The 18801-nt window shown below is 45.1% G+C and overlaps 2 protein-coding genes and 1 non-coding gene across 6 annotated transcripts in view; 2 read left to right on the top strand and 1 right to left on the bottom strand.

Annotated features, from left to right (window-relative positions):
* The window catches only part of Smarcc1 (SWI/SNF related, matrix associated, actin dependent regulator of chromatin subfamily c member 1), a 101503-nt gene extending 101033 nt beyond the window's left edge, over positions 1-470 (bottom strand). The window contains exon 1 of the mRNA XM_032910749.1: positions 175-470. Within this exon, the coding sequence (XP_032766640.1) occupies positions 175-366 (192 nt within the window). The 5' untranslated portion in view covers positions 367-470. The remainder of the gene's footprint in view (positions 1-174) is intronic.
* Positions 471-9942: 9472 nt separating this feature from the next.
* Positions 9943-10080, top strand: LOC116908368. The gene has a single exon (XR_004388917.1). It is a non-coding gene; the product is annotated as a small nucleolar RNA SNORA43 (small nucleolar RNA).
* A 4021-nt stretch (positions 10081-14101) lies between these two features.
* Dhx30 (DExH-box helicase 30) overlaps positions 14102-18801 on the top strand; it is a 32962-nt gene continuing 28262 nt past the window's right edge. For 2 of the 4 annotated variants that reach the window (XM_032910720.1, XM_032910723.1), the window contains exons 1-2: positions 14102-14204; positions 15910-16001. The gene's annotated coding sequence lies outside the window, so the exon portion shown is untranslated. Of the gene's footprint in view, positions 14205-14614; positions 14722-14752; positions 14879-15909; positions 16002-18801 lie in introns of those variants that run through there. The other 2 variants (XM_032910721.1, XM_032910722.1) reach the window with 2 other exon arrangements.

Below are 18801 nucleotides of genomic sequence, written 5' to 3'. Positions count from 1 at the left end.
CAGGTCGCCGCGTGCCTAGAGTCGCCCACGGGGGCGTGGCAAGCGCCGAGCCAGCCTTTGTTGTCCCTCGTGGCGCGCGGGGGGGGAGGGGCGGCCCGAGGCTCGCGAAGCGGGCAGCCACCATCAGCCTCCGTCGCGTGGCTCCTCGGTCCCCACGAGCGCGCGCGAACCCACCTTCTTGTAGTGCTTGCCCAGCCAGACTCGCACCGAATCTAGCTGGGACACCGTGTCCGGGCTCTCCCAAAACTTGCTGGCCGGGCCCCCGTCCTTCCTCCGGTACACGGCCAACCCGGAGGCCGCCGCCGCACCCCCTGCACCCACGGCGCCTGCTGCTGCTCCCGGACCACCACCCGCTGTCGTGGCCATAGTCACCGTCCGTCGTGTCTACCGCCCGGCCTAGCCTGGCCCTCGCGGCGTTTCCCGTTCGCACCCGCGCGCGCGCGCGCAGATACCACCTCCTCCTCCTAGCCCCGCCCAGCCAACCCTCTTCCGGCGCCGAGACACGGCCACGCCCCTTCTGGACCCTGGAGCTGCAACGGACAGGCGCTGCGAGCGGGCGTACGCATGCGCAGCACTCCCGTTGTCCGCTACAGGTAGAGGTTGCCCGCGTTTTCCACTGCTCTCTCAGGACTGAGCCCCAGCCTCTGCTCTTGCCGGACACCACGAATGACTCCCCATGCTTCCTTCGTCTATTCGTTAGGCGGTCAACAACCTCAAGGAGGTTCTGTATCACTGTTTGAGAAAGCCGTCTACGTTATACCGTACTAGCCGAGGGCCCACCCTGAGCGCTAGTAAGCAATTCCTGCTACGCCCAGAGGGCGCGTCAGCTCCTGGAAACCTGCATTCAAGACCAAATCTTGCTCGGGGCTTCATTAATGTTTCTCGAACTACATCGTATGGTTCCTGCCTCCTCAGCCTAGCTCCAGCTACTCCTGCGACCTCGACATTATCTTCCTTTATGATATTCGCACTCCAGGAACTCTTACCACTTTAAAAGTATTCCAGAAGACCAGTCCTTGAGTGAACAGATGATCACACTCACCCAACAGTTTTACTGTAGCCCTCCCTTTAACCTGGCGTTTTCATTGTATCATCGGCGTTGGGAACAGGACGTTTTATCTACATTTGATGAATGAATGGTCTATATGAAGGCTGAAAGTTTAAATTTTAAACAATGTGACTGACTATTGGAAACGCGAACATCATAATTTATGATCCTGAAGCTCCAAGGGAGGAGGTGTAATGAGTTTGTCGACCTTAAAAAGAAAAAAAAAAAAGAGAGAGAGAGAGATAACCTGGAGGTTTAATTCTAGTAGGTAGAAGCAGGAGGTTCTCTGAGTTCCAGGACTGCCTGATCTACATACAGTTTGATATGCCAGGGCTACAGAGAAACCCTGTGTGAACAGAATAGTCTGTCTCAGGCTATGGATTTGGCTCAGTTCCAACCTGACTTAGAACCCCAGAACTCACATAAAAGTGTAAGGAGAGATTCTTCACAGAGTTATACCCTGACCTTCCAATTGAGTACTGTGGCACACATACATCGCCCATACCTAATTCTGACTGGTAAAGGCACACACCTTTAATCCCAGCACTCAGGAGGTGGCTAAATTTTAGGCCAGCTTGTTAACATAGTGAGTTCCAGTCTACATACAGAGGACTCTGTCTCAAGAACAAAATAGAGCAGCGCAGTGAAATGGCTTAGTGGGTAATGTCAATCATGACAACCTAAGTTCAATTTTGGAACTAGAATAATGGAAGGAGAGAACCGACTTGCTTGTCCTCTGCTTTCCACAGTCAGCCTGGGGTGACAAGCTTGTAACACATTCACACTCACACACATAAGCAATGCAAATGCATAAATGGAATTTAAAAGTTCTTTTAAAAAGAAAAAACTTGGTCTCAAAAAAAGTGGATTATGCCACCCAAGAGCTTAAACTGTAGAACTAATAAGAGCTGGTGTTTGTGAAACACTATGGACTTCTATACCACGATTTGCACTAGGCACACCTATATTACTGCAGACAAAAATGAATCATGGACAAAATGGAACAGCAATCATAGAGAAGTGACTAGTGCCAGGTAGTAGAGTCTGGTTTGGGTTTTTATGTGTATAAATCTTTTGTTCTCCCACACATGTCTGTGTACTATGTGTGCCTACTGCCCATGAAAGAGAGCAGAGGGCATCCCCTGGAAATGGAGTTACAGATGGTTGTGAGCTGCCATGTCGGTGCTGGGAATCAAACCCATGTGGTCCTTTGCAAGAACAAGTGTTCTTAACTGCTGAGCCAGAACAACTCAAAAATTATATCTGAAATAAGTTTCCCTCTTTTCAAGTACATTGTGTTCTTTGTTGATAGTACAATAGAGACACAAAAGTGCATAGGAACCCTGTCTGTTGGTGAAGAACTGTTAATTCTAGTTCAGGGAAGGCGAGTCAAGGAGTTCAAGACCATCGGCTACCTCATGTTCCAAACGGTTTACATGAACATGAGATGATTTTAAAAAGCTGTGTTGAGGGCCTGTGAAATGGCTCACTGGGTAGGTAAAAGCACTTTGATCAAGGCTTATTAAGATTATCAAGGCTCGGGGGTGGGGATTTAGCTCAGTGGTAGAGCGCTTGCCTAGGAAGCGCAAGGCCCTGGGTTCGGTCCCCAGCTCCGAAAAAAAAGAACCAAAAAAAAAGAAAGGGGGTTGGGGATTTGGCTCAGTGGTAGAGCGCTTGACTAGGAAGCGCAAGGCCCTGGGTTCGATCCCCAGCTCCGAAAAAAAGAATAGAAAAAAAAAAAAAAGATTATCAAGGCTCTCAGAACCCATATGAGAGTAGAGAACAATCTTTGAAAGCTGTGCTATCCTTTGACCTCCCCACAACACACAAAACTAAAAATAGTTGTGTTTTGAGACAGGGATATGCTATAGCCTAGATTAACCTGAAACATGATTGAGCCCAGGCTTGTCTTGAACTCATGTCAATATTTCCTCAGCCTCTCCAAGGCTGGGATTACAGGGATAACTCACAACTCCGGGCTAGAAATCAAATAATGTTTATATATTGTATATTTATATTGGAATGTCACATTGTTTCTGATAAATGTGAATTGCTAGGTATCAAAAAGTAAAATTCCCAGTATAGTGGCCAGTGATCCCAGGACTCAGAGTCAGAGATAAGCAGATCTCTGCCCTTGAGTTTACAGATTGAATACCAGGATAGCCAGGGCTGTTTCATAAACCCAAACCAACCAATTAAACCAAAAACATCCAAACAAACCCCACACAGAGTGTGATGCCATAGCAGCTCAGTCCTTTAATCCCAACACTAGGACACAGGCACCAGTGGCCAGTCCGGAGTGAGATCCCTGTCTTAGCACAAAGAAACTCAAAAAATGGCTGAGCACTAGCTCTTCTACCAGAGGACCTGGTTTAATTCCAAGCCTCTAAACTGGCTCATAACCATCTGCAACTCCAGTTCCAGGGGACCCAACCTGCACTGTGTAGGCAACACAGCCATTCATACATATACATATATATGGGAAAGCATAGAGCGGTTATTCAGAGCTATAACCTATTACTTGAGAAGCTCGAGTAATAGGATGGAAATTTGCAGGGCAGCTTGATCAACTTGGGCAAATCACTACAACCCTGTCTCCAAATCAAAAGTTAGAGCTAGGGCTGGAGAGATGGCTCAGCGGTTAAGAGCACCCAACTGAGTTCAATTCCCAGCAACCACATGGTGGCTCACACCATCTGTAATGGGATCCGATGCCCTCTTCTGGTGTGTCTGAAGACAGCTACAGTGTACTTATATATAATAAATAAATAAATCTTTAAAAAAAAAAAGAGCTAGGTGTGGTAACAATTATAAAAGGAAGATCACTGAAATTAAGGTCAAGGTCAGCTCTGGCTACATGGTATTACCCAGGCTGATTGAAACAACAACAAAGATGTGCAATAATTAAGTGAAGCTTGGGAGGGAGGGATGGCTCAGGGGCTAACCGTTGCTGCCACATCTGATGACCTGAGTCCCTAGGACCCGCGTGGTGGAAGGAAAGACAGACTGCCATAAGTTGTCCTCTCGGTCCAACACATATGCTAACATGCATACAGGTTCATGAATGTTCACATCTACATGCAAATTTAATAAAGTATATTTTCTAGAAAGTAAAGTATGGTGGCACATGCCTGTAATCCCAGCACTGAGAACTAGAGGCAGAAGGATGAGGCATTTGAGGTCAACCTAGGGTACATAGCTAGTGAAGGCCAGCCTAGAATACACAAGACAGACCCCAGAGAGAGGCTCCAAGGTGCCTAATTGGGCATAGTGTTATGTTGGAGCACAGCATGAAGGTCCTTGTGCCCACAGATCTTCAGAGGAACCAGGAATGTTAAACATGGAAGACTGTCTTTCCTATGGGAAAAGCGTAAATGTTCTTTCATCCAGAAAGCTGGTAATTGGAAGTGATTAATAGCTTGGTGGTCCACATTATCTGTTGGGCCGGGCCATATCAACCTCCTACAACCAGTACTGAATGTGACTAGTAATTTAAATAACCCCTTACTGGCAAGGGCTTCTCAAGATCACACCTCCAGGACCAGAGATACCTAATAGGCTAAGTGACCCTTACATTACCTGCATAACCAGAGGCTTCCCCAAAGCTCCCACAGCAAGGGCCAGAGTTGGTTAATAGATCAAATGACCTCTGTGTTCTCTGTGTGACTGTGATCAGGCCAGATCCTCTTTTAGACCCTTAAGCTACTACAGGTAACCACCCATCTCTAGAACCCATCTTCTTGGAAGACATGACGTACACCCTGAGCTCAGTTTCACTGTAATCATGCTTCCTTGCTATGGCGGTTTAAATAGGTTTGGCCACACAGATTCATGTGTTAGAATGTTTGGCCTGTCAGTAAAGAGTGGCACTGTTAGGTGTGGCCTTGTTGGAGGAAATGTGTCACATTCGCAGCTCCTCCTCTAGTCCCAAGTCTGCTTGCACGATGCCACACTTCCAACCATGGATAATGGACTGCACTTCTGAAACTGAGAGCCAGCCCCAATTAAGTGTTTTATAAGAGTCGTCATGGTCACACTTCACACCAACGGAAACTCTAAGACACTTGTGCAATGGGTTTGTATTACACCAGGAATCTTATTTCCAAGTTACACTGTGTTTCAGTCTATTCAGAATGAACCGCCAGGCATCAGAGTCCTTGAAGTCTAGGTTAGCAAAAATCAATCTGAACCAAGTCTCCATTCTCACTGCTTTCCGGTTGACTTACTGTCTGCCTTGACCACCTGCAGGGCCCCCTCAGTATTGTAATGCAAGAACCAGGAAGGCTGAGGAATGAAGTTAGTTCAGGTCAGCTTGGGTTGCATATATGATAAAACCTTGTGTCAGGGCTTGAGAAATGGCTCAGTGGTGAAGAGTACCTGCTGCTCTTGAGGAGGACCCGGGTTCAATTCCCAGCATCCACATGGTGATTTAGTCATCCATGACTCCAGGTCCAGGGGATCAAATGCTTTCTTCTAACGCCCTCAACCTGCAAGCTTGTGGTACACATAATGCAAGCAAACACACTAATAAAATGAACAAATCTAAAAAACCCACCTTGTCGCACGAGGTGGTGGTGGTGGTGGTGGTGGTGGTAAACGCCTTTACTCCCAGTACTTGGGAGGCAGAGGCAAGCAGAATTCTGTGAGTTTGAGGCCAGTTTCACCTACAGAACTAGTTATAGGGCAGCCAGGGTTACACAGAGAAACCCTATTTCCAAAAAATTAAAGAATCCAACCTTGTCTTACCCCTTCTCCCCCAACAAAAGTGAAAATTTGCAAAAATTAATAATTTGCAGACAAGATAACAAAGTACATGCTAAGTACTGTACCTTAAAACAAAGATACTTGGGCTGGAGAGATGGCTCAGTGGTTAAGAGCACTGACTGCTCTTCCAAAGGACCTGAGTTCAATTCCCAGCAACCACATGGTGGCTCACAACCATCTGTAATGGGATCTGATGCCCTCTTCTGGTCTGTCCAAAGTCAGTGGCAGTGTACTCACATACATGGAATAAATAAATAAATCTTTAAAAAAAAATAATTCTTAAAAAAAAAAAAGATACTGGGGGCTGGAGAGATGGCTCAGTGGTTAAGAGCACTGACTGCTCTTCCAAAGGACCTGAGTTCAATTCCCAGCAACCACATGGTGGCTCACAACCATCTGTAATAGAATTTGATGTCCTCTTCAGACAGCTACAGTGTACTCATGCACATTAAATAAATAAATATTTTTTTAAAAAAAAGATACTAAGCAAGCTAGATGACTCACTGGATGAAGGTGCATGTCGACAAGCCAAACAACCCGAGCTCAATCCCTGCATCCCTGATAGTGGAGGTTGAAAACTGACTCCTAACATCTGACCCCCACATGATCACAGGAGTGTGCACATGCTAAAGCAATGTAATTTTTTGTTATTTTGGATAAAGGGCATCTGGCACCATGCCCAGCCAAATGAAAGCAATTCTAAACAAAGATATTTAGGCTGGAGATGTAACGTAGAGTGCATGCTACAAGGCATCGGTCCCGAGATTCAATCTCTAACAATGCCAAAGAATAAAGCTCTAAATACATCCGTGTGTGCATTCCCGTATGTGATGGCTAGCCTTAATTGCCAACTTGACACAACTTACAGGAACTTGGAACTGTAACCCAGGCAGTGGAAATCCTTAACTGTATAACAGTACAGAAACTAACCTGAGCACGAGGTAGCAAGTGAGTATGAATTCATCCTCTTTGCCCTTGACCAGCTGTCAAACTCCCAGTACTGTGGTTTCCCTTCAACAACAGACAGAAACTGGAAATTGTTAACTAAAATAACCCTTTTCTCCTCTAAATTGTTTTGTGTGTGTGTGTGTGTGTGTGTGTGTGTGTGTGTGTACAGGCGTGTGTGAACCTATTTTATCACAGCAACATAAATGAAATTACGTGTATGCCTGTTTTCTATAGTTTAGCTACAACTATGGGTATATAACTGTAGTCATGTAATCACGGGAAGATTGTGAATTCATCCTGAACTTCATAATGAGATTTAGAAAAAATGAAAAATTTAATATGTAAGACTACCAGTGAGGTAACTGGTAAGGTTGCTGATGACCTGAATTCAATGTCTAGAATCCACGTAGAAGAGAATTGATTCTTGGAGTTTCCTCAGATCCGCACACACGTGCCATATCATGAAAGGTGCATGCCTACATATTACACACTCAAAAAGAAAACAAAATAAAAAAGGCTGACAGTCCTTAAAAAAAACAATCTGCTCCCCTACATATACGGTTTATACACATGCCCGCGCACACGTGCACGCACGCACGCGCACACACACACACACACACACACACACTTTAAAACTAAAATTATTAAGAATGATCCTTAGAGGAATTGTCACTTCTAAAAAAGAAAGGAAGACTGCTGCAGGTTGGACAGATGGCCCAGTGGTTAAGAACAATTGCTGCCCCTTCAGGGGTCTAGGGCTCAGTGGCTAGCATTGAATGTTAGGTGGCTTACAACTGTGTTTAACTCTAGTCCAATGCTCTCCTTTGGACTTTACATACACCTTTACATATGCCCAAGGTACACATACATTCACTAAAGTATACGCATATATAAAATTATAAAATTTAGAAATAAATAATTTACTAAAAATCTTATTCAGGAAAAGAAGCAGAAGCAACCAAGTGCCTTTTCCTTGTGACCCCAGAATTTGAGGGATAGAGGCAGGCAGATCTTTGTGAGTTCAAGACCATCCTGGTTTACAGGGCAAGTTCTAGGATACCAAGGCTATAGTCAAAGGAATATAATAATGACCCCTGCTTTCCTCCAGCATTTAGTAGAAAAACTGGATTTCTCATTCCCAAAAGGAACAAAGTATTCATTGCCTCTCTAGCCTTTGGCTAAGATTTACATAACCAAGTATTTTCTTTCTTATTTATTTATTTATTTATTTATTTATTTATTTATTTATGTATATGAGTACATTGTCGCTGTCTTCAGACACACCAGAAGAGGGCATCGAATCCCATTAAAGATGGTTATGAGCCACCATGTGGTTGCTGGGATTTGAACTCAGGACCTCTGGAAGAGTAGTCAGTGCTCTTAACCACTGAGACATCTCTCCAGCCCATGTGTCTTGACACATTTATGTCCTCTTGCACAACTTATCATTTTTACTATGTTTTTCACTTCCTCCTTTTTGTCTCCTTTACTATATTCTGTTCAAATTTATGTCAGTTTTTTTTAGAAGTCTTATTATTGTGTGTGTACATGATGTATGTGCATGAGTGGACATGCGTGGTATGCATGTAAGAAGACAACTTTATAGAGCTGGTTCTCTCCTTCCACCTTATCTGTGTCCCAAGGACTGAACTCGGGTCACCAGAACTGCATGGTAAGAACCATTACCCACTGAGCTAGGAGGCTGAGGACAGCATGGTTCATACTCTGAGTTCTAGGCCAGACAGGTCTACACAGTGAGACATTCTCTGAAAAGAAAATAAGTGTGATACCAAGTAGGCAGAGTTAGAAATAATCGTTTGTGGTTAAACATCCTTAGAGTTGAGCCCGGGTTGTTGTCTCTGTATAAGAAACTCAGGCGCCAGAGCTTTTGCCCATATGTGCACTGATGAAGGGGCTGAATCAGAAGGCCTGACTTCACTATGATGTCATGTACAGCATGGGCTTTGCAGTCCTTACCTCCTTTCTGGGCTTTTACAGAGCATCGCTGGAAGAAATACCTTGAAGGACAATTGCCCACCACCATTTGAGAGGGGAAATAGGTCATCTTATTCCGATGAGCATGCCACCTACCTCACAAAATGCACATGGGCATCATGGGGCACATTTTACCAGAGGACAAGATTTGGGGTGTTTCTCTCCTTATGCCATGAGTTCCGGGGACAGAACCAAGGCTGCCAAGCTTGGCAACCTGCTGGGCAACCTCAACTCTGCCTTCCTTTAAGTTCACTATACAGAGCCCACATGCTGCTCTGTCTTGAGGCAGCTCACTCTCCTTGGAGTGTTGTTTGTGCTTTGCTCACTAAATTCCTGTTCAAACTGGGACTCAACTCAACTCTGTTTTGGTTACAGAGACTTAGTCCTAGGGCTCACGAGTCCAGGCACTCACAGCCCTCCACCTGCCTCTGCTGCCTAAGTGCTGGAACCAGAGGTGTGTGTTACCATGCCTGGCAACGGTTGTCTTGTCTTTACTTCTCTGCAGCTCTCTCAGCACTCTGAGCCCAGAGGAGTGTTCATTTTCACGAGTCCTGCACAACATGTACTGTGCGGGCCTGCTCTGAGGGCTCGAGCGTGTGTTTTGAACAAACGAAAACACCATGTTAAATCCACTATTGCTTCTCTGTCTGCCAGTCCCATTTGTTTGTTTGTTTGTTTGTTTGTTTGTTTTTAAGATAGTGTCTTATGATGCTGCCCAGAAATATCCAGAAAAAAGCAGAGGCAATTTGGAGTTCATAACCCATGAGGTAACATGTCTGAAGGAATGGGGGAACTGCCCTCGAGTAGTGTAGATAACCAGGAGTGAAAAAAACATATTTCTCTACAGGTAAAAATGGCAACAAATCAAAAACCTCAACCATCTAGGCTTTGAACCTGTCATGCATCTAAAGCATGAGGGCCAGGGAGATGGCTCAGTGGGTAGGTACTTCTCATACAAGCCTTATGACTTGAGCTCAACCACTGGAATCCACATAAAGGTGGAAGGAAAGAACAAACCCCACAATTTATTTTTTGAGCTCCACAGTCTGCCATGGCATATGCATACCCCCCACCCTCAAGTATATGTATACCATGTCGTTTTTTTTTTTTTTTTTTTTTTTTTTTTTTTTTTTTTTGGTTCTTTTTTTTCAGAGCTGGGACCGAACAAAAAACGGCAGCCTTCGGATGCTGTTCTGGATCTGTCAGCACTGCAGGTACAGCGGCTGGGCTCTGTCTATGACACTGGGGCAAAGAGCAAGTGACTATTTCTATACTCAGCTTTCAGAAGCCAGTCAGCACTAAGAATGGTATATTGCCTGACATTCCATGGGGCTGAGGGGTGAAGGGAACAGGCATGGTGTCTGTCACATGTCTTTAATTCCGGCATCAGGGAGGCAGGTGTACCACATGTCACTCAGCTTGGGTTCTGGAACTCTGACTAGGAGCAGGGTAGGAAGGAAGATAGATTTACAGTAGACTTAGGTACAGGAAAGCTGTTTTAGGTACAGCACGGGGCGTGGGGGTGGGGATGGGTTGGCTAGTCTCGGAAGGACGTCAGGGGAAGCCACAGTTGCTAGCCTTTGCACACACTGACCACGGTTCATACACACTTATACTTGGTCCCTTGAGGAAAGCTTTGGCATTTCTTTGGAGCTTCACCCAGATAAGGCTTTGACACTTCCACAGGTCCGAGGCCTTGGAGTCCTTGCCTGTGTCAGTAGTGCACATTTGCTCAGACTTCTTCCATTCCCTGCACAGGGGATCTAAGTTCAAGGTCAGTCTGGCCTACCATAGAGACACCCTGTCTCAGAGTCGAAAGGGCTGGGGAATGTGGCTTGGTGATTAAGGCACCTAAGTAGCTTGACTGAGATTCTGGGGGTAATCTCTGGTCTGCAAATAAGGGGGGGTGGTGGAGGAAAGAGGCAGGAGTGACGAAGGGGAAGACTGGGGTCTAACCAGACTTCAAGTCTTGAAAGTCTGCAAGTGTAGTTCAGTAACGAAGTGTATGCTGAGGGTTACCACAGAGAAATAAAAATCAGGGAAGTCTCTTAATGTGACATCCCCAACTTTTTAAAAAATGAGTGTGTGTGTGTGTGTGTGTGTGTGAGCGCGCGCGCGTGCATACAGAGAACAGGTGCGGAGGAGAGGGTGTCAGATCCCAGACTTGGAGTCAGAGATAATTCAAATGCTTCACCTGAGTTCTGGAAAGGGAAGCAGAGTCCTCTCCAAGTACAGTATATGTCCTGAGCTCCGAGCTGTCTCTCTAGACCTTACTTCTGTGTTTTTTTGTTTTTCTCATTTCGAGACAGTCTCACTGTGTAGCCCTGGCTATTCAGAGAACTGCCTGTCTCTGCCTCCCAAGATATGAGACACTAGGCATGACTTATTTTTAATTATTTTGTGTTTGATTTGTTTTTGTTGTTCTTTTACAAAGATTTATTTACTTTATGTAGGAATGTAAGTACACTGTAGCTGTCTTCAGACACACCAGAAGAGGGAAGGAGCACATCAGATCTCATTACAGATGGTTGTGATCTACCATGTGGTTGCTGGGATTTGAACTCAGGACCTCTGGAAGAGCAGTCAGTGCTCTTAACCGCTGAGCCATCTCTTGAGCCCTGTTGTTTTCTTTCTTTTTGAGACATGATTTCTTGGGGACTAAAGGTGTACATCACCACCAGCTATTTTTTTTTACTAATTCTTAAATAGCACAGTTATTGCCGGGAGCAGTGGCACGGGTCTTTAATCCAGGCTCTATGGAGGCAGGGGCAGGCAGATCTCTGAGCTGAAGGCCAACCTATTCTAGGTAGTCTAGAAAGGGAATTCCAGGTCAGCCTGGGCTGTTACACAGAGAAACCCTGTCTCTGAAAAACCAAAGCCAAAACCAAACAAAAAAATTATATGTGTTTAAGTATGTGAGTGTTTGTGTGAGTGTGTGCGCACGTGCACTACCGCACAGCATCGTGTATGTGGAGATCGAAGGACATTTTTCCCAATTCAGTTCTTTCTACTATGTGGCCTCTGGGGATTGTCTTGCTGGCCCACTTTTATTTAATTTTTTTGATACTTATATATTTTTCTGTGTATAAACACTTGCCCGACTTTATGTCATGTCTAGGCAGTGTTGATGGAGGCAGAAGCATTAGATCCCTTGGATCTGTAGCTACGCAGAGTTGTTAGCTTCAGTGTGGATGCTAGGAATTGAACCTAGGTCTTCAAGAAGAGCAAGTGCTCTTAACTGCTGAGCCACCTCTCCAGCACCCACCTTTTACGTTGGGACAGTGTCTCTCAGTGTAGCACAGGTAGGCCTCGAACTTATAGTAAGTGGGGGTTGAACCAGTAATACACTCAGAAACTGTCCGATATATGTCTGTAAAAGTCTACCCACTTATTTAACCTGCTGGCTACAGTGAGCCATTTTAGTCTTCGGATCTAATTCTCAACCCGTTCCAACACACTTGTCACTCAGAGGTAGGCAGGCCTTCTCTTGAGTCCTGGTAGCACTTCACACCTTACTAGCATTTATCTCTTTCTTTAGGCTCCACTTTGTCAACTTTTCTACTAGACATTAAGCTTCCTGAGGCGGGGGTCATATCGACTGCATACCTGCCTATAAATAGCAGTCTTTCTCAAATTACCAGCACAAGGATTTATTTGTTTGTTTGAGATGCAGTCTTGGGTAAGTCAAACTGGCCTGAGGCTCGCCTTGAACATCCTGCTTCTACTTCCTAAGTGTTGGGATTCCAAGTATATACCAAACATGTGGGACAGGATTCCTATGTTTTGTTTTCAAGAATTCTTTGTTTCACTTCCATTCCTAGCCTTCTGTGCAATGTAGAGGGAAAAATAATAACTAGTATACTTTCCTTTCTTCCTTTTCTTTTCTTCTTTTGAGACAGGGTCCATGTAGCTCTCTGACTGGCCTGGATCTATTCAGATCAGAGATCTGCATGCCTCTGCCTCAGAGAGAATACTGGGATTATTAAAAGCACGCACTACCATGCCTTTCTTTCTATGCAATCCAGGTTGGCTTTTAACTCCCAGATGTCTTGCCCCAGCTTCTGGAATAGTTGAAGTCACCTGTGCTGTAGCACATTTAAATGGCTGCACAAAAAACAGCATATGAAAAGGGGCTGGAGTTATGGTTCAACGGTCACCAACACTTGCTGAATCAGTAGTTTGTTACTGTTTTGTTTTTTGGTTGATTTGACAAAAGCTAAAGTTGTTTGGGTATCGAACCACAATTGAGAAACTGCCCCCACCAAATTGGCTTTTGGGCATTCTCTTGAACGACTGATGTAGACAGGGTGAGTGTTTCTGTTTTTTTGTGAAGGGGGGTGTCTCCCCTGGGGAGACAGGAAATTCTGGGTTGTGTATCAGCTTGCGCAAGCCATGAGACCTAAGGAAGTAAGCAATGGTTTCTCCATGGTTTTTGCTTAAATTCCTGGTCTGACATTACTCAGTGGCTGATTGTCACCTATAAGATCAAGTAAACCTTCATCCCCAAGTGGCTTTTGGTCATGGTATTTTTACCTCAGCAAAAGAAAACCTAAGATAACGGCGGGGCCCACATCAGACTGTAACTCCAGCTTCCAAGATCTGATGACATGTCACCTGGTACATTCCCACACGCATACGCATGATATTTTCTTTGTTTTAAATTACGAGCTATAGTATTAGTTCTCCAATTATCATGAAAGGCCACATCCTCAAATATTCTCTTCCCAGCTGTGAACTACTGAAAAACGCCACTGAGTTTCCTCTACCAAAGGATGAGTCCATTGAATCCATACTTCATTCTGCTCAGAGCATAGATAGGGAAGCCTTCCCTTTCCTCGCTCCTGAGAGGCGATGTGACCTAGACTCGTGGTTGTCACTCACCACACACCCCCTAAGCTAGCAGCAAGCGCTACCCTGTCCTTTGCCTGGTTTGTGTCTGTGAGGAAAAATGGCTCACCTCCCTAAAAGTGCAGAAGATCAAGGGGAGGCGCAGGAGAAAAAAGGCGCAACACAGAGCTGAGGTTGGGGATGGCGAGAAGAACCAGAGACGGCCATCCCTCCCTAGCTCCCGCCGGCTCCCACGGCACAGGCCACGCGCGCCCCTGGCGGCTCCGCCGGAAGTCCCGCCTGCGTCTGAGGCTACAGCCGCGCGCCCTCCGGCCAGTGCCCGGGTACAGGCTCAGACTGAGCGCCTCGCGCTGTGAGCTCAGGAACATTAGAGACAACCTAGGCCGCAGAACACCTCGCGAGCCCCTAAGAAGCGACATCCCGCACAGGTGGCTAGGCGAAAGACGAAGGCCGAGCAGCGCCGGGCCGCAGGTGGGACTTCCGCCTCGGAACCCGGAAGGGACCGCGCCGTCGCTGGTGGGAGTTGTAGTCCGGCCGTAGTTGGGGGGGCCCGCGGCTCATGCGCCGTGCACCGAGGCTTGTTTCACATCTGTAACAACAGGTGAATTGGGCTTTTTATTCTACCCTTTCGCGCCCCTTGAAGCAGCCTGCCACGGTCGGGGGTGGTCGGCGCGAGGAGGGGTCCCGAGTCCGGCTGGCGACCTGGCGGAGAGTGGGAAGGAGGAGCTGGCGAGCCTGAGGAGCAGGCCGGGCATCCTAGGCCTGCCCGGGAAGCCGGCCGGGCCGAGCCGTGGGCAGTCAGGCCTCGGCCTGCCGTTGCCATGGAGCCGGGGCGGGGCGGGGGCCAGACCGGTCCGCCGGGGCGGGCCTCGCTGCTAGGGGCTCCGCGGAGGCAGAGAGAGGCCGCTTCATTGGCTCGACGACGCCTTCGCCTCAGGGGATGCTCGGTTTTCCCCTGGCTGGGCCCGGAGGAAGTCTCTCGAGTGCCCGAGACCTTTGTCTGCCCCTCCTCCCACTGTGCGGTCAGGACCGTTCCTCCGAAGGGAGGCCTGGTGCATTTTTTACTCTTCTGGTTTGCCTCCTTTTGCACCGACCTTGTCAGTGGGGGAGGCTAAGGGGTGAGGTGTTCTTTGTTTGCTAGTGACTTGTCCCATTTTGCAGGGGAAGACCTAATGCATGGTGGGTCCTTTGTTTGCAGTGAAGTGGAATCCCAGGGGTCCTGAGAACCCTCAAGCCAAGAGTACTGCATCTATGCGCTTTCTAGATAGTCCTTGTGTAAGCAACTTTGGTGTTTTAATTGCGGCTTTCCAATGCAGGGACTGTTCACCTTACAACCTCCAGTTCATGGGTGCTTGCCATGCACGGTAGCAGGTAGACTGCAGCAGTCCAGTTGCAAGGTCTCAACTTGTTTTTGGGTGCATCCTACTGGCCAGAGTAAAATTACACATTTTCTGATGATTTTCCTTGTAACGGTTTCTTGGAAGGCATTGACCCCACTGCCATGTGCCATGCAACTTTTGACTACATTTATAATTTATACTTAAATCTTAGAGTCTGACATTTCCAAACCGGGGGACTGTTTCCTGATTTTATATATTATTATTTAGATTTATGATAACACTTTTTACTTGTACATTTATAAATTCTTTGCCAAGGTTTATATCTATGTAGTACCCCACCTGACACCCAAAGATCTTAACTTTCCAGTATTTTAATTTATGAAGCTATAGTCCAAAAGTTTTATCAGCTTTTGGACCCCACTCATTCTTTCAAGGAATGAACATGCTACATGTAGAATACAGGTTGATATGTAAGGAAAGTAGTGTAATATAAACATGTAAAAACATGGAGTCAGAATTCCATTCTGTCCTGATGCTGTGGGATCCTGGGTAAATTATGTTTGTGCTTCAGTTTGTTTCTTGGGGAGAGAATACTCTCCATAGGGCAGCTTCAGGGATTATATGAGGTCAAGTCTTTGTAAACTGTGAAAACGTTTCTGAGATTTTTGAGATTGTAAATTTCCCAGAGTGGAAGTATAATTTTAGATAGAATTTTAACCACTACGGGATTAGAAAAGTGAAGGAAGGGGCTTTGCTCTGGGCTCGGAGAAAATGTCCTTAACATTTTCTTAAGGATGCTCTATGGCACAATTCACATTTGGTATGTCTAGAACAGGTCAGGGGCTCTTGAGTGAGTCCACTGTGTGAAAGCCTGTTAAAGTTAGTACATTGATTTCTATGCTTGGTATAGTTTTGCCTCTTGAGTGAAGGTCGCCACTCCAGTGAACTTGCCTTGTTATTTTCCAGGAGGCCCAGCCTCGTGATGAGGAATAGCAAGGAGAGAATTCAGCTCCAGTTCGAAAGCCTGCAAAATCTGAGCCCCTCACTGCTTTTATAAGGTAAGGTGACTTATCCCTACTCATAGAGCCATGGTATGCATTTTGCTCAGCCACACCATAAAGCATGTAGTCAGCTCCTTTTGTGGTCCTCTAAAGCGTATTGTTCATTATTAGTGGCTTGGAGACATCACGTAAGCAGTCTACTAGAAGTTCTGTTTCCTCACAAAAGAGATTTTGACATACTACAATTTTATGCATCTCTATAAATTATATTAAACTGAATCAAAATTTTTTTAAGATTTATTATTATAAATGTGGCTGTCTCCAGACATAGAAGAAGAGGGCATCAGATCCCATTACAGATAGTTGTGAGCTACCATGTGATTGCTGGGAATTGAACGCAGGACCTCTGGAAAAGCAGCCAGTGCTCTTACTAACCTCTGAGCTACCTCTCCAGCCCTGAATCTAATATTTTAAGAAACATTATGGGGTTGGGGATTTAGCTCAGTGGTAGAGCCTAGCAAGCGCAAGCCCCTGGGTTCGGTCCCTAGCTCCGAAAAAAAGAAAAGAAAAAAAATAAATAAAAGAAACATTACCATATTATAAGAGAAGCACATTTCTTCTGGATCTCTGCGAAATGTTCTAGAACACAATAAAATGAAATGATTTGATACCTTGAATCTCATATTTTTTGAGATGAAGACAGGGAAGACTGTGGTATATGAAACTTTGTTGACAAGAGAGGATCCAGAGACTTTAAAAGCAAAACTCTGCTAGGTATGGTGACTCCTGTCTGTAATTCTAGCACTTGGCAGCTAAGATAAGAGGGTTCCTTTGAGTTTAATCACAGTCTGGGCTACAGAGTGAGTTCTAGGCTAGACTGAATAACAGAGTGAAACTTTATCTAAAAACACCCTAAAAATGAAAACCAAATTTAAAACAAAACCCAAGGGGCTAGAGAGATGGCTCAGTGGTTAAGAGCACTGACTGCTCTTCCAGAGGTCCTGAGTTCCAATCCCAGCAACCACATGGTGGCTCACAACCATCTGTAATGGGATCTGATGCCCTCTTCTTGTGTGTCTGAAGACAGCTACAGCGTACTTATATATAATAAATAAATACACCTTAAATTAAAAAAACAAAAAAACAAAACCCAAGTCTGTTTACATGCAGATTAACTTAAAATTTCTTAGCAAGAAAGTATGGGGCTGTGATATAGCTTAGTGGGAGACCAGTTGCTTAGTATGGACAAGGCCTTGACTGTAATTCCTAATACCAAAACCATAAAACCTAAAACACTTATTCTTCTTTAAATTTAGGACCCTAAACTACACCCTTTTTCTTTTAATTTGTGTAGATGGTGTTGATAGGATGTAACTTCTCTAGTAAGTGGTGTTGTTGATGGTTTTATATTGAAGTTTTCTCTCTGGAGAGCACCATATCTTACTGGTTGAAATTTCCAGCATCCCTGGGGATGAGGAGGTCACATTGTGGGTTTAAAGATGAGGCCCGTTACTGCCCACTCCCCACAGTCGTGAATGAAAGGGACTAGCAGTTAGGGACAGAGGAGTAGACCCTCCTACTCTCCTAGCAATGTAGGACATTAATCTAATATGCAAAAGATTGTGTAGCTTTTTTAAAACTAAATTTAGTGAGGGTTACTGGACCTAATCCAATTCCAGGAGTGCCATTGTTAAAGAGATCTCTAAATATGAGTTTTGATTATTTTACAACACAGTATTACTAAACTGTAAGTGCTCTCTAGAGTCCTCAATTAAATGTATCATAAGAGTTAGGCATGGCAGCACACACTTGTCATTCTTTTACCTGGGAGGCAGATGTAGGAGGATCAGTTCAGAAAGTGAAGCAAATTAAAAAAAAAAAAAAAAAGGAAGGAAGGATGTACTAGTCGGGAGAATGTACCAAAACACTGAGTATGAGGTACATACCTGTAATCCCAGTGCTTGGGGAGCTGAAATAGGATAGTTTGAGCTAGCCTGGGCTCTACAGTAAACCCTGTCTCAGGGGAATAAAAGAACGGCATCAAGACTTCTGGACAGTAACTGTGCTCCAATGTAATGTTTATAATTTATTATTAATAATACCATTAACAATTATTACTTAGAAATTTACCATGCTTCACCATAAAAAGACTTCGCCATAAAAAACTTTTAAATTATGAAACTTTAATACGCGGTCATTCTTTGACCTGAACTCTCTCAGTCAATTCTCATTTCCAAGGGCTGAACTAGTTTTTTAAGATTTATTCATTTATTATATATGAGTACACTGTCACTGTCTTCAGACACACCAGAAGAGGGCATCAGATCCCATTACAGATGGTTGTGAGCCACCATGTGGTTGCTGGGAATTGAACTCAGGTTCAATGAAAGAACATCTAGTGCTCCTAACCACTGAGCCATCTCTCCATCCCTGAACTAGGTTTTCTAAAAGCCCTGCAAGCCAGTTTGTGGTTAGGAAGTCCTTAGTCCCATTTCCTGAGACCACGTGCTATAGAAGGTCCGTATGGAATTTAGTTTCTTCTTGGAAAGCCCAAGAAAATCTCCAGGTGTTGTAATTGGATGGAACTGTGTCTGTGTTGACACTCTTTATTGCTTTCTGGTTTAACAGGAGCTTTAGAACAGCAAAAGGACAAAGCTATCAGTTAGAAAGCAGCAAGGACAGCGGGTAGAGCTGGCATTCTCATCCTTTTTTTTGTTTTTTTGTTTTTTGTTTTGTTTTGTTTTTGTCCTGATTTTCTTAAGAAAGGGTTTCTCTCTCTGCAGCCCTGGCTGTCTTGGAACTAACTCTATAGACCAAGCTGGCCTTGAACTCAGAGATCCACCAGCCTCTGCCTCCT

Source organism: Rattus rattus, chromosome 8 (assembly GCF_011064425.1).
Source record: "Rattus rattus isolate New Zealand chromosome 8, Rrattus_CSIRO_v1, whole genome shotgun sequence".
In the NCBI taxonomy this organism is placed as follows: Eukaryota; Metazoa; Chordata; class Mammalia; order Rodentia; family Muridae; genus Rattus; species Rattus rattus.
Note: the sequence above shows the minus strand (reverse complement) of the source record. Positions and strands in the feature narration are given on the sequence as shown.